The sequence below is a fragment of the Rhincodon typus genome, chromosome 29 (assembly GCF_021869965.1).
Source record: "Rhincodon typus isolate 14 chromosome 29, sRhiTyp1.1, whole genome shotgun sequence".
In the NCBI taxonomy this organism is placed as follows: Eukaryota; Metazoa; Chordata; class Chondrichthyes; order Orectolobiformes; family Rhincodontidae; genus Rhincodon; species Rhincodon typus.
In genome coordinates, this window is record NC_063360.1 from 31,189,584 (window position 1) to 31,210,455 (window position 20,872).

At 42.7% G+C, this 20,872-nt stretch overlaps 1 protein-coding gene across 2 annotated transcripts in view; it reads right to left on the minus strand.

Annotated features, from left to right (window-relative positions):
• Positions 1 to 6,944: 6,944 nt before the first annotated feature.
• LOC109921961 (protein FAM174C-like) overlaps positions 6,945 to 20,872 on the minus strand; it is a 29,385-nt gene continuing 15,457 nt past the window's right edge. The window contains exons 2-4 of one of the 2 annotated variants that reach the window (XM_048614156.1): positions 17,201 to 17,323; positions 15,104 to 15,184; positions 6,945 to 8,317 (exon numbers count right to left, since the gene is read on the minus strand). In XM_048614156.1, coding sequence (XP_048470113.1) covers positions 15,151 to 15,184; positions 17,201 to 17,323 — 157 coding nt within the window. In that variant the 3' untranslated portion in view covers positions 6,945 to 8,317; positions 15,104 to 15,150. The remainder of the gene's footprint in view (positions 8,318 to 15,103; positions 15,185 to 17,200; positions 17,324 to 20,872) is intronic. The other variant, XM_048614157.1, reaches the window with a different exon arrangement.

Below are 20,872 nucleotides of genomic sequence, written 5' to 3' on the forward strand. Positions count from 1 at the left end.
GTGGGTCCTGCATCAGTAGGCCAGGGACATCACCATCACACCCCTGCCTCCCCTTAACACCAGAGAACCAGCTATTTTTCTCCCCCCAGTTGTTGGTAATGGTTTCATGGTCATCTTTACACTCTTATTGGGATTTGAATAGAAGTATTCCAGAACCTTCCCTGGGTGTCTGGAATAAATAGCTGAGCAAAAATACCACTAGGCCATCTCCTCCCACCGTAGGAGACTTCAAGTGTGAATCAGCCAAGCAGCACAGAGTGATTTCTTTTTAAATTAACCCATTTTTCCTAACCCATCTATTCTGAGGTGTTATTACACACCTCTGGAGTAGGTGGGACTTGAACCTAGGCCATGTGATCCAAGGATTGGGACACTACCACTGCACCACAAGAGGGTCCTCACTGGTTTTCTGGTTTAAAAGGAAAGTTGAATTGAGGTGCTGGGGCAATTGAACACTTTCCTGCTGCAGATCGATGCTGCACCAATACAGTAATGAGACATTCACTTCCATTTTCTTTTAAGAAGAGGAGCGGACGGGGCTTTTATTAAAAGTGGTAGCCCTCAAATGGTGAGAAATAATCTATTCTTCCATATTAAAAAAAGAAGAGGGACAAATTTACAAAGGGAAATGTGAAGCACAAAGGCGAGGTTACATCTCCTCACCACTGAAGCCTATCCATGTTAAAATGTAGGGGCAGAAATAGGCCATCCAGCCCATCAAGTCTGCTCTGTCTCAGGTAGGAATTTCCTCTGCACGGGTATCTCTGAATGCAATGGAGGGAGGGAATAAGTTACATTGGACCATTCCATGAATGAACTTGGTGCCAGCACCCAGCTGATCCTAGAACAGGGTGCTGTTTGGTTGTACACTGTGTGCTAAATGCATGAGGAGCTGCTCAGTATTTAGGCATATTGCTCCTTCATCTTATATAAAAACGCAGGAACACCCTGAACAATTTTTGTTAAAGATCTGGCACAAACTTTCTTTCCCCTTGAAATAACTTACAGGCTCCTCACAGACTAATGAGGATGAATCGACCTGTACCCAGGGGATTAGCTAGGACTTTGGACCCCATCCCACCTCTATGGGTTGTGGACCTCTCCATTGCTTAACCAACTAATAATCATGTGTATCTATGCTCTTATCAGTGGGTTTGGCTTAAAGACAGACTGGGTGATAAACAGGCAAGTTCAAGAACGGTATTCTGGCTTGGGTTTCTTTATAAAACTCTATTACATATTAAAATTAAATACCACAATTCATGATAATCTGAGATATGACAGCTTCTAATTTTACTATCCCATTATTGAAAAAACTATTCCATAATAGGGATGAGCAACAAATGCTGGCCTTGCCAACAATGCCCTTATCCCGTGAATGAATATTAAAAGAAAATCCTGTCACCTAATGCTAGTTGGTTTATGCCACGTGCTTCTCTATATGTTTTATTTTTCTCTGCCTTCTCTCTTACCTCCACCCATACTGTTACATACAACGAGCAGCGCTGTGATATCATTGTAATATTGCCTCAGGGTCCTAAAGCCCTCACACAACACCTACTTCTTCCTGCTCTTCACTATCAGTATCTTGGAGGAAGACAGGACCTTCAGACACCAGCTCTGTACAAGTGCAACATGATGGGTCAGTGAGGTTAAGACCACAAATCGGCCATGATTGTAATGAATGAAAGAAGATGATTGGCTGAATAGCCTCCTCCTGTTCCGATTAAAACAAACCCAGTGTAAATGTAAACACCCACTGCACAACCTCTGCAGCGTAAAAGGTTTTGTGATATTAGTAGACATGACTTGGTTGTTGCTTGTAATTTGGTATAAATGCCAAAGAAAACAAAATAGCACCACTGGAAATTGAAAAGTAAAGCAGAAAAGGCTGGGAGCCAGTCAGCGAGACTGGTACATCTCTTGAGAAAAAAATATGCCACTAGATAATGTATATATAAACTCTTTGTTAGAACTGAGGGTTTAATGGAATAAATTTATTGGCTTGGATTCTGATTTCCCATCACCAGGTTAAAGCTCAGTTTGAAGTTTTCACTATTCTCTGTACACAGTGAGAGAGAGGTAGGAGGAGAACAAAGAGAGAGAGGCACAGGCACACAAACAGGCACAGACAAATCTGGAAGTGGAAATCATTTACATTCCAAAAATACTCTACAATTTCTACCTCCAATCACTGTTGACAATCTACCCTTATGTGAATCAATTTGCCCACAGGCAATTAAATTGTACGAGGCCCATCAATATTTCTTATCTGCAAATGCTTCTTGATGCTACTACTTTAATCTAGGTGCCTCAGTGTGAGACTCTGGTAATCTTTGATCAACAGTACATGAGGCTGCTCATGCAGCAGAAACCACACTCACTCTCGTACCAACCCAAAGTATTAGAGGAGTACTCCAACCTGGTTGATTGGCACAACATCCACTGCCTCCACCACCGACGCTCAGCAGCAGCAGTGTGCACCATCTACAAGAGGCACTGCAGAAATTCACCAAAGATCCCCAGACAGCACCTTCCAAACACACAACCTGTACTATCTAGAAGGGAAAGGACAACAGATATGTGGGAAATCGACCACCACCCCTCCAAGCCAAACATCATCCAGATTTGGTAATATATTGCCATTCCTTCAATGTTGCTGGGTCGAAATCTTGGAATTCCCTCCATCATGGTGGCATTGTGTACCTACCTACAGCAGGTGGACTGCAGCAGTTCAAGGCAGCAGCTCACCACCACCTTCTCGAAGGCAACTCAGGACAAGCACTGAATACTGGCCCAGACAACGACGCCCACATCTCATGAATAAAAGAAAAACATCAGCATTTCAATATGCTGTGGCTGGACAACCAAACCAAAATGAATTGTAATGACTCACTTTCACAATTTGTGGAGCACTTAACTCATCTAAGATCACTCCAGATGTGTACCCCAATGCATTATTAGGAGAGGACGTTTACTGTTTATTTGGAAAACAATCCATTCTGGAACAAGGACAGATGTATCAATCCTGAAGAAAGGACTAAGACATAATGGTAATGTCGCTCAATTAGTAATGTAGAGGCTCAAGTAAATGCTGTAGGAAGATATGGTCAAGCCTCACCATGGCAGCTGATGGAATTTTAATTTATTTAATAAAACCTAGAATTTAGAGACAATCTCAGTAATTGACCATGAGAACTATCATCAATTGTTGTGGAAGCTCATCTGGTTCACTAACATGTTTTAAGAAAATAAATCTGTTTTCCTTCCCTAGTCTAGCTACCATGTGATTCCAGATCTACAGCAATATGGTTGATTTTTGACTACATTTTGCAGCAAGCAACTTAGCTCAAGGATGATTTGGGATGCATAAAAAAATGCTGGCCTTGTCAGTGACATTAATTTTCTTCCCAATTTCCACTGAGGTGACATGTACTGACCTACATTCATTTACCTGTACTCATTCTGGGTGACCATTCTCCACTTAAACATCCAGGAAAGGACTTCATCAAAAAACTATTTAAACATTACCTTCCTGTCCTCCTGACCACAGTCTTGAACTAGTTCCTTACTCAGTGAGCACCCAGGCACTTTACCCAGATGGGCCACCAAGAGCAGTGGCCTGTACCTAACCCGAGGGGTGCTGGACGCTACAGTCACACAGACTGAGGTCCCAGAACCTGTGCAGTGAAGTAGGATGTGGGACGCCACTAGTGCTCTTGCTGATGAGGAGCATTCAGGTTCACAACGAAAGAAGATTCTCCTTCTGAGTGAGTTGAGCTGAGCTGCATTTTACTCACATTATAGAAACAAACACTGACTTCCTCTGTATTTTCCCCAAAGTTCAGCAGTAGGCATTTAGAATCATAGAGATATGCAGCACAGAAACAGACTCTTCGGCCCAACCCATCCATGCCAAACAGGTATCCTAAATAAACTTGGTCCCATTTGCCAGCATTTGGCCCATACCCCTCTAAACCTTTCCTATTCATATAACCACACAGATGTCTTTTAAATGTTGTCATTGTACCCGCCTCCACCACTTCCTCTGGCAGCTCATTCCATACACGCACGACCCTCTGTGTGAAAAAGTTGCCCCTTAGGTCCCTTTTAAATCTTTCCCTTCTCACCTTAAAGCTATGTCTCCTAGTCTTGGACTCCCCCACCCCAGGGAAAAAACCTTGCCTATTTACCCTCTCCATGCCCCCTGTAAGGTCACCCCTCAGCCTCCAATGCGCCGTAGAAAATAGCCCCAGCCTATTCAGCCTCTCCCTATAGCTCAAACCCTCCAACCCTGGCAACATCCTTGTAAATCTCTTCTGAACCCTGTCAAGTTTCACAACATCCTTCCTTTAGCAAGGCCAGAAATGCATGCAGTATTCCAAATTTGGCCTAACCAATGTCCTGTACAGCCTCAACATGACCTCCCAACTCCTATACTCAATGCACTAACCAATAAAGGCAAGTATACCAAATGCCTTCTTCACTATCCTGTCTACCTGCGACTCTACTTTCAAGGAACCATGAACCTGCACTCCAAGGTCTCTGTTCGGCAACACTGCCCAGGACCTTACCATTTAGTGTACAAGTCCTGCCCTGATTTGCCTTTCCAAAATGCAGCACCTCACATTTAACTAAATTAAACTTCATCTACCAATCCTTGCCCCATTGGTCCATCTGATCAAGATTCCGTTGTACTCGGAGGTAACCTTCTTCACTGTCCACTACATGTCCAATTTTGGTGTCAACTGCAAACTTACTAACCGTATCTCCTATGTTCACATTCCAAATCATTTACGCAAATGACAAAAAGCAGTGGACCCAGCCCCAATCCTTGTGGCACACTGCTGGTCATAGGCTTCCAGTCTGACAAACAACCCTCCACCACCACCCTCTGTTTTCTACCTTCGAACGATTTCTGTATCCAAATGGCTAGTTCTCCCTGTATTCCATGTGATCTAACCTTATTAACCAGTTTACCATGAGGAACCTTGTTGGACAAGGCCACTAACAGACAAGATCAGAAACATACTATCCCTGGGCTCAAAACTAAACCAGCTTTGGCAATCTGAGGAAGTAGCAAACTAGCATAAAATTCTATGATTCATTACTATGATAACCCATTACACAGTGATTTACAGTTTTGTCAGTAGCCAATCTTGACTTTTTCCCCCTCAAGTAGTGCAAGTGATTATTTTTACAATAATCTATAAATTTCTAAGACTGACTAATGTCCCCCTCACCTCTGTGCAAATGTTTTGCAGCCCCCTTCATACCTCAATGTTATTTGCTGGTCTTGCACTGCTCAGCTCATTTGAAAACAAGACCAGAATGCCCTATCTGGGACCAAATGCAGCTCTTTTGGAAACAAGGATGCAAATTAAAGTAAAATCTGGCACATACATGTGCAACCTGGTCTTAGGCAAGCCCACTCTTGCGAGGATATGGCTCCAATGGTGCCTTGGCCTGTGTGAAAGAATTGCTGTGCTGTTTGCCATGGCTTTTAAAAAGAGAATGCAGTACAATTTGCTCCAAGAGACCAATCTCCTTACAAACGTTGTAGGTGGCACATAAAAGGCAGCCTATCCAACACGTGGAAGTCATGACAGCCCATTCCTTCTAGCACCATTTGTAACTTTAATGTCCTTGAAGAATCTTGGTTCAGGACTCTCCACCATTTCTTCAGCTCAGAGTTCCGAGGTCAACTGGATGATGTTCTTTTGCTGCTCCTGTGAGGATCAGCTAACTGTTAAATTTAGTACATTTTTGCTGTGGGTGTTCCCGCTGAGAACAGTGGAGGGGCTTTTGGCACCCCCCCATTGAGTGACTGGTTTTGAAATTAAAACAAGCTTAAAAACTAATATATTCCCTGTCAGAAGTCAAACTTCTCAAACACAGTCATATGACTCTAAAGTCACCTTCCCTATCAGAAAGAAACATCTGATAAAGAACTCTCAAGGGAAAAAAAAATTTATGTTACATACTCTCTCCATATTTTTCAGCAAGGTTAGGTTAATTAGAGGTGGGCAATAAATGATGGGCCAGAGTGGACACATCCCATGAAGGAATTTTTTTTTTTAAAATCCATCTTCAGAACTAACAGTTACTTTGATAATTTTGTTTCCAAATCATTTATTTTAGAACATTATCTTTTTGCAAAGATGTCTTTTTTTAACATAAACTTGTGACATCAAGGCAGCTTCTTGCACAAATACTGCATTTAACAACTTGACCTAATGCACCATGACCTTAACCAACAGCTAGCCATTCAAATAGTACAGCATTCTGTGAAATAGGCCAAAAGGAAGTTTCTTTTCCTCCCATTTTAATTGTAGGGAAAAATTAAAGAACGGTACTTTTTATGACCTGTGGTATTTTTGATTTTAATTCATTTTCTTACTCACATACATTTTTTGTTATACTTCCTGCAACACAAAACAATTCAACCCAAACCCTAAACTTAAGCAAAGATGGACTGCATGCAAGCTTATTTTATTCATCGTATAGAATGCAAACTGAAGTCTGCTCTTTGATACGTGTGGATATTCTTGTATCTCTGGTGTTACTTTAAAATTCTCGTTAACTTAGCAACACCTGTATATTTAACCGCACCTCAGTTTGGGATGGGACATTGCACATCAAATCTGGTTTGGAAGGAGGGTCACTGAACCAGAAATGCTGACTTGTGCTTTCTCTCCACAGATCCTACCAGACCTGCTGAGTTTATCCTGCAATTTTTGTTTATGTTGTTTCTTCCCTTCATAACAGCATGCCGTGAAGTTCCATAACGTTCTTGGGGAGCGAAATAAACAATTTCTTGAGGATCGGAGAGTCTAGTTACTCGTCCCACCCCTGACTGTCATCCCTGAGGTGCTCTATACATTATCTATTAATCATAGCTCTTCAGAAGCCCTCTGCAATCTATAAAAAAAACACAACACACATTTTCTTTCACAAAAAATTATTTTAATAAACAAGTAAACAAAAAGGATGGCATTGAATTGTAACTTTTTTGTTGTTGTTTAAAAGACTTATAAAACACTTTACAGTCCTGACAAGTTCACACAGTGTGCAAGAAGGGCATGTTGCACCTGAATTCATCTTATTGAAGCTAACAAAGAAACAGGCCCAAGTATAAGTAGCATGGCTAATGGCCACATGCAGCCGGGTCCCACACAACTGCAGGCAGTAAATGTGCATTCACATTTAAAAACTGCAGCGTCTCACACAACTGGCTGAAGCTAGTCAGCTAAACTTACTGACTTGCTACATTTGGCAGTAAGCAAGGCACACTTGTTTTTTGGTCGAGGCCTCAGGAGTTGCCTTACTATTAACCAGTTTAACTCTGCACTGGCACCAGCTCGGGGAGAGGTGCATTTTCCCACTTTTGTTTTAAACACAGCCTAAGGAAATGTCACGGCGCACAGAAGCAGTCGGAAGGGTGAATGTTAAAGGTTAAGTAGCATTCAGCGTTAAACAACAACTAAAGACATACAGTTAATTGCTCCCATTTTAGTTTAAGTGGATGCTGTTACATGACAACCATGTTTAAAAATTAACATTCCAGTGAGAGGTTAACAGAGACTTTCTTATATAAAAAAAAAAATTGCTTTTAGCTTAATAGTCAGGCACAGGAAGAGCACTGCTGTGTTTATATTGCTAGGTGGATGTTTACTGCACACTCGTTGGGAAGACCAATGGACCCCATTGTATTCTCTAAGGACAGTAGTTGGGGCCCAATAAGATTGGGGTCATAGGTGCCAAAAGAGGCAAAAAAGGTTTACCACTTCTCTTCATCCCCACCCATTCCCATGGAGTACACAATGCCAGTCACCCATGGAAATTTTACATAGTCTTCACTGTGCCCATGTGGTATGTCAATAGGCTTATCCACCTAATGTGATTTAAGAGCAATTGTTCCATCAAATTTAAATTAAACAATGTCAATGTAAACAATTGAAGTCTGTAGGTTCTACTCGCTTGAAGCGGAGCTCTGTGACCAAAAAAAAAATTTAGTCCAGGCGATCTTTCACTCATTACCTGGAACTTCTTTCTGAATGACTCACAGGAAATGATACAGAAATCACAATAATGGTGAAGTTTCCCCAACAGTGGAAGAGTTTCAGCAGATTTCCTTCAGTTCCTGAAGAGTGAAGAGCTGGGTTATGCTGGAATTACCTGTCCAGTTGCACGCAAGATACAAATGTATTTAGTCAGTCATCGGTAAGTAATTAGCAAGTGACAAGATGATTGAGGCTTCTGAAAACTGCATGACAATTAAGTCACATTCACCATATGTCCTCAGAATACTTATTACCTGCAAATAAAATTTAAAATAAAAGTTAGCAATGCCATAAATTTAATTCATAATTGTTTTCTCTCTCGTTAAGTGATTACACTTTGCCTAATCAAACCAGATTCCATAAGACCATAAGAAATAGGAACAAGAGTAAGCTGTTCAGTCTTTCGAACCTGCTCCGCCATTCAATAGGATCATGACTGATCCAACATTCCCCCTGTCCACTTTCCTGCCCTTTCCCTGTAATCCTGGATTTCCGAATGGATCAAGAATCTATCCATCCTTGTCTTAAATGTACACAAGAACTCTGTCCCCACAGCTCTCTGCAACAAGAAGCTTCAAAGGCTCAATCCTCACAGATTAAATTCCTCATCTCAGTCTTAAATTGGCACCTTTTTTTTCCTGAGACTTTGCCCTCTGGTACTACAGTCTCCCATGAGGGGAAACATCCTCTCAACAGTTACCATGTCAAACTCCTTAATTACCCTTAATGTTTCAATGACATCACCTCTTATTCTTCTAATTCCATTGAGCAGAGTTCCAACCTGTTTAAACTTTGCAAAAGCTAAGTTTTTGGGATGTACAAAAAGCACAAATTTGGACAGGTATTGCACGGATATTGAAGCAGAGCACAGATCAGAGTCAAAGTTTCTTCCTCCTCATTTTCTAACCAAACAAATTATTCATGTATGAATCATGCATATTCCCACATTTGGAGCAAAACAGGGTCTCATTATTAATAATGAAGTGGGAAGGAAGTTGGGTAAAATTTCCAGGTTATCAGTTGGAATTTTTGGCACTTTAATTAAGAGTTTGCAGTGCACTGGTTGTAGTTTTATAGCAGTCAGTGCCGAGTTGAACCAATGCAAGAAACAACAGCTTCAAACTTTGCTCAAAACCACTTATCTTAAACCCAGGGAACTTGCACCACAGACACACATAGCATCATTGTGTAACAAACACCAATACACACACTAAACATGCTGTACATTAACGACTGAATTTCAAAAGAAAAATCATTTTGTTTCATTCTAAAAGATAACCTGCAAAATTCAAATAAGAATACACTGCAGTGGGAAATTCAGGATTTTGTGTAGAGATACACCATAAATACATACAGCATAGAAATTAGTATGCAAAAAGACAATTGTTTGAGTAGGGAGGAATGTAGCACTCAAAAGAAAATAAGTTAGGATTTAATATTGTAAAATAAATAGAAAATGAGGATGGAATTGGGGATATAATAGGGGGAAATGTTTAAGAGCGGTATGTTCCCAGGAATGGAACAAATTTATCTCAGCATTCAGTAAAAGGGGTTTCAAGCTGGCAATCTCAGTACTAAATCAATGATGGGATATTAATTAAAATAGAATAAAATTTGGACAGTTTAGAATAGAAACATACTTGGAACATGCAGTTTCTGTGAAGGGAACAGTTAATGCTTTGGAAGCACACCCATCGCCCCACTTATTGGGTGTTGCCTGGGCAGTGTAATCCTAGTATCTACAGGTGCGAAGCTGGAAAAGCACAGCAAGTCGGACAGCATCTGGGGAGCAGAAAAGTCAACGTTTCGGGCCGACTTCGTCATGACTGGTGAGGGAGAGGGGAGCCCAGAAATAGAGGGAGGGAGCTGGTGCTGGGGCAAGGGTAGGAGAGATGGTGATAGGTGGATGCAGGTAGGGAGTATCATGATTTGTCCATGAAAAAGGGTGAAGCAGATAGGGGAGTTGGAAGATGGACAGGTTAGGTCAGGGAGGTGAGGAAGAGGGGGAGGGCTGGACATGGGATAAGGCTGGCGGTGGAGGGATTTTGAAGCCGGTGAAGTCACTGTTGAGGCCATTAGGCTGTAAGCTCCCAAGACAAAATATCAGGTGTTGTTTCTCCATTTTACGTTCGGCCTCACTTTAACAGTGGAGACAGCCAAGGATGGATGTCATCAGCGGAGTGGGAGGGGGAATTAAAATGGATGGTAACTGGAAGGTCAGGTTGGTTAATGCATGCAGAGCACAGATGCTTTGCGAACCGGTCCTTGAGTCTGTGTTTATGGTATATCGGGAAGACCACATCAGGAGCAATGGATACAATAGATCGGGTTGGATGAAGTGCAGGTGAATCTCTGCCGGATCTGGAAGGATTGTTTGGGGCCTTGAACAGAGGTGAGAGAAAGGTGTAGGGGCAGGTGTTGCACCTCTTGCGGTTACAGGGAAACATACTAGCCATGGTGGAGAAATTGGTGGAGCGTAGAGCTGACGAGGGAGTCACGGAATGAACAGTCCCTGCAGAAAGCAGACATACCTTTTTGGTGGTGGGGTCTGATTGTTGGTGGTGGAAATGTTGGAGGATGATGCGTTGGATTTGTTGGGGTGATGAGGACTAAGGGGACTCTATCCTTATTGTTGTTGGCGGGAGGGCATTGAGGGCAGAAGTGCAGGAAATGGAGAAGATGTGGTTAAGGGCATTCTTAATTACAGAGGGGGGGAAACTATGGTCCCTAAAGTAGAAGGATATCTGAGATGTCCTGGAGTAGAATGGTCAGAAGCCGCACAACACCAGGTTATAGTCCAATAGGTTTATTTGAAAATACAAGCTTTCGGAGTCTTACTCCTTCTCCTGAAAGGCGGTGTAGGACTCCAAAAGCTTGTGTTTTCAAATAAACCTGTTGGACTATAATGTGGTGTCGTGTGGTTTCTGACCTTTCCGACCTTGTCCACCCAGTCCAACATTGGCACCTCCACATCCTGGAGTGGAATGCTTCATCCTGGGAGCAGATGTGGCGGAGGCAGAGGAATTAGGAGTATGGGACAGCATTTTTACAGGAGGGTGGGTGAGAGGAGGTGTAGTTAAAGTATTTATGGGAGTGAGTGGGTTTGAAATGGATGTCGGTGGTGAGTCGGTTTCCAGAGATGAAAACGGAGAGGTCCAGGAAGGGGAGGGAGGTGTCAGAAATAGTCCAGGTGAATTTGAGGGCAGGGTGGAACGTGTTGGAGAAGTTGATGAAGTACTCGAGCTCCTCGCGGGAGGACGAGGCAACACCGGTGCAGTTATCAATATGGCAGGGAAAGAGGGGAGGGATGGTGCCAGTGTAGTTGCGGAAGAGGGACTGTTCCACAAATCCTACAAAGAGGCAGGCATAGCTCGGGCCCATGCAGGTGCCCCAGCCAACCCTTTGGTTTGTAGGAAGTGGGAGGAATCGAAGGAAAAATTGTTGAGAGTGAGGACCAGTTCAGCCAAGTTTCTGCTTTTTATTCTGTATTACTAATTCAACTTGATTGCTACCTGCTTAATGTGATTTCAACACTTTATTTCCATCACTGCTACACAGTAATGGCGTACGAAAAGCCCACTCCTATAGTGCAGGGTTGGCGGGGGTGGGGGTGCAACTCCAGCCTGCATTACCAACTTGCTGTCCTAACAGCTCCAAAAATTCCCTACGTGGACAGACTGTCTTGATTACTGAGATGAAATACGAAACATATTGCAAAACAGGAGGGAGGAAATAAAAGTGAGCATGGGTTTGATGGTAAGAAGAGAACAAGTGTTCTCGATAATTAACGTAAAGCCACATTTGCGATATCTTTGTTCTAGGTTGTCGGTCACTGCCACTGAGACACTGTCCCTGGATGGTAACCAGCCTTTAACCTCTGCTGAACATTCAAAAATCAATATCAGGAGTATGACGCATGTGGGCCCTCACTGGGTTCTAGTAGCAGCTGGCAAGAGACAGACCTGTCAGATCAATTCACCTGAACAGACCTTTCCCAAGTGGGACATCCAACACGGTTTGATCTCCTGGGGAACAGAGGGCATCGCCTAATGATAAAATGACAGCAGGAAACGGATGATCTCCATGTGTTATATTCCCCAGCTTCACTAGGAATACTTTAGCTACAAATGCTTATTCCCTACGCTCTCTTTAATGCCACTGCCCTTAAATTTACCCATTGCATTAAGGATTTTAAACTACATTTTGTTAAAATTCATCTTAAAATTCACATTCGCCTCTGAACACATTCTACCATTTATTTTTCTCTCCTATTATCATCTTCCAACAGCAGCATTGATATCATCAAGGGAGTTCAGTTACTCAGCTGTACAGCTCTCAAACAAGGACCTATCAAGAGCAGACAGCATCTCTCCCACCTGCACCCCCACCATCACAGAGACTGGAAGTGAAAACTATTCAAATTATTCACCTTGAAGAAACCCACATGCACAAACTCATTTACTGGATTTGAATTAAAATAGAACGCTGCCTGATCTCAGTCAGGGTGCCTGTGAAAAATGTAAAAGCCCCAAACGTCGATGCAGCTGCAACAACAATTTTTGAGAAGGGCCGCAGATTCTGAATAGGATTTTCCTATTTATTCAAATTTACGTACTTCATTGTGCAAAGTGTAACCATATAATCTAGGAAGGACGAAGGATTCAACCTCAAACCTGTGCTTAGTCAACCAAGGCACGGTTAGGGCATAACAATTAACCCCAGTGACCTCAAATTTGAGAATGTGGGAGAAACTAAGCATGGAATCACACCCCTGATGGATATGCAGGGACAGAATTTGACGCAGCTATCTGACTGCCCCCTCCCCAAATATAATCCAACAGCCTAGGTTCATATAAATTGGACAACTAACAAGATGTGAGGATGATAAAATTTGCATATTATAGCATATGCAAGGTATGTCAATGCAGCTCTCTGCTAATTAAGTCATTCTCAAACGTAGTAATTGCTATAATCTAGGAAATGTGGCAGCCAGTTTATTCAGCAAGGTTTCCTAAATGGCATTGAAATAATGACCTGATAATCAGACGCTGGTTGAGTATTAAATACTGGTCAGGGCACAGTGGAGAACTCATCTTGGACTGGCAGTAGGAATTCTCTCTCATCCACCCAAGACGGCAGACTGAACCTAATGTCTCATCCAAAATACGATATCTCCAACAGATGCAGCTGGACTCAAATGGCAGCCTGGATTAAATGCTCAGGTTTTGAAAAAGATCGGGACCCATGACCTTATGACTAGGTTGCAATCAGCTACCACTGAGCAAAGGCACCAACTGGAATCTACTGGCAGTTGTGAACAGCGAGTTCCGGAAATTTACCATTCAATACAAGTAATTCCCATTCTTGATTTCCCAATTAGAACTTTCTGAAACCAACCAGTGACTCGCAAGTTGCCTTAAGCAAGTTGCGGAAATTTACAGGAAGGCTCTTTAAAGGAAAACCCATGGCACCGACTAACATTAATTGGAATTCATATTCAGAGCAAAATGCAGGACTTGACACGTGAATGAGAACCAACTATGATTTATACCAGTTTACCACAAAAGGCATGAAGGTAGTGAAGGAAATAATCTTTTCTAAAGCTAAACACATGATATTCAACACAAACAGCCTATTCCAAGCAATTCCAATTAAATCAGAAACAGGCTGAGTGACCCCCAAAAATTCAAAAAATCTAAAGTTACCATGCAAGTGATAAAAAAACCCAATTTGCTGAGGAAAAGACTTCTGTTTAGCATTCACATTTGGTGTGTAAATAACCCTCTAATCTGTGGCAAGGAAAAGATGCCCAGAGTTGCTGAAGGCATTTCTGACTCTCTTAGCTGCTGTGTTTTTGTTCTTTGGTTTAAATTACTCTGGGGAGAGCAAAGGGGCAGGATTATCTATGCTCAGTATTGACACTTAAAAATCACAAACAGTATGTGTGGAACCGAGCGTAGGATTTCATTGCGCAGTAAACTTTGATGAGAGAGAGGATATGAAATAAAGGTTAAAAGAATAGGTTTAGCGATAACTAAACCATGTAAATGGATATACTGCCCAAGCATACATTCATCCTCAGATTAAAAAAAATTGGATAGGTACATGGATGGGAAGAGTTTAGAGGGCTATGGGTCAAATGCGGGCAGTTGGAACTAGCTGAGTGGGCACCTTGACCAGAATGGACCTGTTTGTTCTGAAGGGCCTGTTTCCATGCTGTATTACTCTATGACTCTATTATAACTTTTACTTATCTTAAGGCTAGGTGCTTTACAGCCTCCTGGACTTGATATCAAGTTCAACACCTTCAAATTGTGAACCAACTCTCATTCCTTCCCTTTCTTTTCGCTTTATTTGTTACATTCTCTCTCCCCTGTCATCTCTCCACTCCCCTCACCCTTGCGGAACTGTCTGTTCTTTCAAGTCTGGCAATTAGACACACCACTGTTCTGCCATTCTCATATGCCGATCTCTTAATCTGAACTATCAGCATCTTTTCTCCCACAGCACTCTACACCCCCCCGCCCACCAACTATTGCATAAATACTACCCTCTCCACTTCACTTCAGCTCTGATGAAGAGTCATCTCAACTCGAAACATTAGCTTGCTCTCTCTCCATGGATGATGCCCGATTCGTAGTGATCGCCAGCATTTTTGTTTTGTTTTGTTTTGAGCACATCTCCTTACCTATCTCAGATTCCCATTCCTCCTACAGGCTATGGGCTTCACACCCACTACCCCGCATAAGGTGAAATCTGGATGAAAGGACAGGCCTTCCTGTCAAAACGTTAAAGTAGCAGGTTGATTAACCCAACTCCATTGACCACATAACACCCAAGCCACAATTTCTTTTAATTCTATATTCAGGAATATTTTACGATCCGGCCTATTGAGGAATTGGGGGAACGGACATTCTGAATGGGAAGCCGGGAACAAGGTAGGGATTGGCGTTTGATTTGGAGAAGAGAAGTGTGGAGGAAGTAATACAGAGGATTACAAGAAGAGAAAGGCAGGGTTGCAAAGACCTACAAAAACTCACAGCGAAGCAGTGGAGAGTGTCTTGAAGCATTTGCAGTGGATGGAAAGTCAGCAAGATTGAGAGGCAGTGTGGTTAATGCTCCTGCAAAGATTGAAAGAGAAAGTAGGAGAACAACATATCAGCGCACTGTAAATACAGCAGACCACTTTTATCCACATGCTAAGAACCAACATTATTTCCCAGTACTCAAATAGTGCAAATGTTAGTTAACAGCACACTCCCTTTCAGGTGCAAAGTAACATCATTAAGTGCAGTCTGGTCAGCTAATGTCCCATGTAATGTAAAGTTTCCTCTATTTGGTTGAAACCTCTCAGAAGTGCTACTGGGTACACTTTTTGTCTCCCATATTAAACGTCTTGTGGCCTGCTCGAGTGCATTCTAAAAGGGCAGAGTTAAGCTGTGGAGGATTGTGTACTGCAAACTCGATTGAGGCTGTCAAACTTACTTCATACAAGGTTCCTATAGCTTGAGGAAAACCACATTCCATAATTCTGAGCTGAATTTAAACTTTACCACTTAGAACTTGAGAAAAGACGCATTCCTTTGCAACGTTTGCATATTTAAAGCAGGAGTGTGCAATGCAAGTAAATTTACCACATCCATGCACACAGCAAGAAACTGGGTAGGTAGGTGCAGTGAAGTATCAGCAATACATGAACCAGAGAAATCCTCATACCGTTTCTCCCAATCATAAAGTATCAAATACATCAGCAAAATATTACAGGTAGATATATTACTAAACAGTGTCTGAATACACCTTTTAAAAAAACTACTCAAATGTGCCAATACTAAAAAATAACATTTTAAAAGGCACGGCACGTCACGAAATGACAACTTTTAAGGCCATTCAATTTTATCTTTCTTTAATATTAGAAAATTTCTTAAGGGAGCCCCATTTCCTGACCCTGGTACAAGTTGTAAACAACCCACATCTTGGCAAACATGCTCTACTTGTTGACCATCTGCACTGTAAAGAAATACCTTATGGTTGTTTCTTAAACTGTTCACTTCAAAACCCTGAACCTGTGCATGCTTATTCTATTGATTGACTTTAAATCTGAGTTTTATTTTGGCGTGGGGCGTGGGGCGTTGGGGTGAGTTTAGCTCAGTTGACTAGACGGTTGCTTTGTGGAGCAGTGTGATGCCTACAGTGTGGGTTCAATTCCCACCAATGGCTGCGGTTATCACAAAGGACTCTCCTTCTCGACCTCTCCTCTCACCTGAGATATGGTGGTCCTCAGGTTAAATCACCACCAGTCGTCCCTCCCTAATGAGAGAGCAGCTGTATGTTCCGGAAAGACTATGGTGACACAAAAACACCTTTAAAAGTCCCTCTGAAACGTCACTTGTCAAAGGCATCACAGATGAGCTTCAATGTTCTCCTGTGCATCTAGCCTTAGACATGGTGTCCTCTTTTTGCCATAAGAAGCAGAATTGTATCCAGAAATCCCAATGGAGGATACAGCGGGGAGACTATGGTGCAGTCGTAATGTCAGTGGACTGGAAATTCAGAGGTTCAGGTTAATGTTTTGGGGGCTTGGGTTCCAATACCACAATTGCAGCTAATGGAATTTAAGTTCAGTTAATCAATCTGAAACTGAAAGCTAATGGCAAACATGAAATTATCATAGATTCTTGTAAAAATCCAACTGGTTCACTCAAACGTTAGGGAAGAAAATCTGCCATCCCTAGCTGGTCTGACCTACACGTGAATTCAGACCCACAATGGCAAGATTGACTCATCACTGCTCTTTGAAATGGCCACTCAGTTCAAGGGTAGTGGAATGGAAGACAGCAGCACCCACATCACATCAACAAATAAAGAGAAAAAATAAGAATGTTGTAGTAATGCTAAAAAGGGAATCGGTTTACTAAACTAATCAAAGTGCATTCATGCCTTCTACTAGTTTTTTTTTAAAAAAGGCTTTGTTTTACATACTCAGCATTAGATGTTTTTAGAGATGGGAATAATTTGAAGAAAGCAACATTGCTCAAGCACTTAAAAGGGTGAACTTTACAGGAAACCATTAGATCATGAGAGACAAACGTAAACGATTAGGACTGAACCTTGCAGTCTGTACACTCAACAATCCTCACCTTCTCATGCCCTTTACTTCAAATAAAGTCGTGTCATCATCATCAGTGTCCACTGGAGCCATTTCCACATGGTCATCATATGAAGCAAGCAGGCCATACTTCTTTCTTTGCGTTTTCTTTAACCTAAAGGATAGAATTTTATTTAAAAATAGTGATTAAAAGGACTTCCAGCTCTGGGAACAATTAGACAGGGCACTAAGTGAAGGAATTCTTCATTTCACTAACATGCAGAGGAATGTCAGCTTCCGGCTATAACAGCATTTTCACCTACAAAATTAAAGCATGTCTAGTAACCACTTATTCTAAACTCTTCCGCATCCCACTTGCTTTTCCTTCACTTGCATGTTTAAGACTCATTTCCACAAACTTCTTTTCTATGCCTTTCTTTTACAGGACCTAAACTCATGGAAATTGTCTTGTTTGATTTTTCTTATTTCTTGCAATCAGCTGGAAGTGGCTCAGTAGATTCTAACTCTTGCCTCAAAACAGAAGATTATGGTTTCAAGTACCATTCCACAGGCTTGACCACAAAATATAGGTTGACACTTCAGTACAGTACTAAGATAACACGGTGTGGGGCTGGAGGAACACAGCAGGCCAGGCAGCAGAGGGGCAGGAAAGCTGACATTTCGAGTCGGGACCCTTCTTCAGAAATGGGGGAGGGGAAAGGGGTTCTGAAATAAATGGGGGGGGGGGTGGGGCTGGGGAAGGTAGATGAATGGTGATAGGTGAGTGCAGGTAGGTAGTGGGGATTAGTCAGTGAGGTGGGAGGAGCGGATAGGAGAGAGAGAGATGATGGACAGGTCAAGGAGGCGGGGATGAGAGGGAGGGTTCATCTTGGGATGAGGCCGGGGATGGGGAGATTTTGAAGCTAGTAAAGTCCACATTGAGACCATTGGGTTGTAGGCTCCCAAGGTGGAATATGAGGTGCTGCTCCTCCAGTTTCCAGGTGGCGTCATTGTGACACTGGAGGCGGCCCAGGATGGACATGTTGTCCTGGGAGCAGGAGGGGGAGTTGAAGTGGTTCGCGATTGGGAGGTATTGTCGTTTGTCGCAAACCGAGCGTAGGTGCTTTACAAAGCGATTTCCGAACCTCTGCTTGGTCTCACCGATGTAGAGGAGGCCACATCGGGAACAGCAGATACAACAGACCACATTAGCGGATGTGCAGGTGAACATCTGTTTAAGGTAGAAGGTTGGGGCCTGGGATGGGGGTGAAGGGGGAGGTGTAGGGGCAGGTGTAGCACCTCCTGCGGTTTCAGGGAAAGGTGCCGGGGGTGATGGGGCTAGTGAGGAGTGTGGAGTGTGGAGTGGATGAGGGAGTCACGGAGAACGGTCCCTCCGGAAGGCAGATAAGGGTGGGGAGGGAAATACATCCTTCGTTGTGGGGTCAGATTGCAGGCGGCAGAAGTGGCAGAGAATGATGCATTGAAATCTTCCATGGCAGACAGATGTTCATCTGCACATCCCAAGGCCAACCTTCCCTCTCATCCCCGCATCCTTGACCTGTCCATCATCTCTCTCTCCTTTCCGCTCCTCCCACCTCACTGACTAATCCCCACTACCTACCTGCACTCACCTATCACCATTCATCTACCTGCCCCAGCCCAACCCCCCCCCCCCTTTTATTTCAGAACCCCTTTCCCCTCCCCATTTCTGAAGAAGGGTCCCGACTCGAAATGTCAGCTTTCCTGCTCCTCTGATGCTGCCTGGCCTGCTGTGTTCCTCCAGCTCCACACCGTGTTATCTCAGACGCCAGCATCAGCAGCTCTTACTATCCGAGTACAGTAGAGGGAGTGCTGCACTTTCTGAAGCTCCAGCGGAGGTGTTACGCAAAGGACCTGCGACACAATCACACAGCACTTTCTTCCAGAAAAGAGCAGTGGAGTGTCCCAATAATTTTCCTTTAATCAAGATAATTAAAAGCAGATCATCTGTTTGAAGTAATGCTCACATTGTTGTGTGTGGGAACTTGCTCTGCACAAATTGGGTGTCAAGTTTTCCACTTAACAGGGATCAGACTTTGAAAGTATTTCACTGGGCGCTGAGTCACCATTGGACATCCTGATGTTATGAAAGATATTACATCAGTGCAAATCCTTCTTTTTAAAACTTAGGAATTCCATCGCCTAAACAAGACTCGATCTATCTTGTCTATTCTGTCCTACTTTTTCCAGTTGCAGTCGAACATTCTATTGGTCTTGGCTTCTCTCACATATTTCTAAATTTAAAAAAAAATGCAGAGCTGCAGGCAGTTGGAGATAAGAGTAACAGATGGCAGTGAAATGCATGACCGGTAACATTATGCAATCTCCCACTCTCTGTCTCGCCCTGGTAGAGCAGAAACAGCAGCCTTGGTAATAGATCCTGTGTGGCACATTACATTCTTTTGTTAAACACAATGCTAATGGTGTGGAGTGAAGGTTAAAACATGGATGTTAAACAGAATATTTAAGTGCTTTAATTGCCTCATTAGGAGCTTCAACGCTTTGGGTAACTTAAGCTAAATGGGATTCTAATTCATTTTTAAACGTTCTCACAACGCAAAATAACAAATTGGAGAGAAATTCATTGTTATACAAGGTAAATTATGGCAGTTCTGCTCAATTACTAAAAATAATATGCAACACAAAGTTAATGGGGTAATAGCTCTTTTAAAGAGTCAGCACAGGTATGATGGTCCAAATGACGACCTTCTGCGGTGTAGCATGCCATGAGAGTACACTGCAAGCACCCTCAACCTGTCACAATGCAGCTTGTATAACACATACCATCTCCTCTGATTAACAGTGGGCAAACCAGTCAATCAGGAGATGGCAAGTATTAGAAAGGTTCCAATGAGAATCGTACTTCAGACACCACACATACATACAAACATCTGCAAATAAATCCAATAGGGAATTCAGGAGTAATATTTCCATTTATTTGCTCACAGAATGTGGGTATCATGGCCAGGTCAGTATTTTTTGTTCATCCTAATTGCCCTTGAGAACTAGTGGTCAGTTGCTCTCCAGGTGGTTGCGATCAGCCGCCTTCTTGAATAGGTAAGACCAAGCCAGGTAGGGTATAGCCACTGATGTTAGGGAGGGAGTTCCAGGATTCTGAGCCAGTGACAGTGTCTCCCGTTCAGACAGTGACTAGAATGTGGAACACACCATCACAAGGAGCAGTTGAGCTGAATAGCAAAGGTGCATTTAAGAGGAAACTAGATAAGCAGAAGAGGAGGGTTGGTAGAGGAGTCTAAAACTAGAGGGCATAGGTTTAACGCGAGAGGGGAGAGATACCAAAAAGAGTCCAGGGGACAACTTTTTCCACAGAGAGTGATGAGGGATGGGCTGCCAGAGGTAGTGGTGGTGGCGGCAGTACAATATTGTAATTTAAGAAACATTTGGACAGGTACATGGATGGGATAGGTATGGACAAATATGGAACAAACGCAGGCAAATGGAACTAGATTAATTGTGAAAACTGGGCAATACGTACAAGTTGGGCCAAAAGGGCCTGTTTCCACGCCGTAAACCTCTGACATTTTATTAGGGCTACAGGAAGTTTGTGTGGAACTTTAACAGAGGCAAGGACCAGTTAAACCAGTTTCTGTAAATTCTATATAGAGATTCGCTGTTTAAAAAAGAACTGGCATTTCTGTACAACAAGGTGCAGGGCTGGATGAAC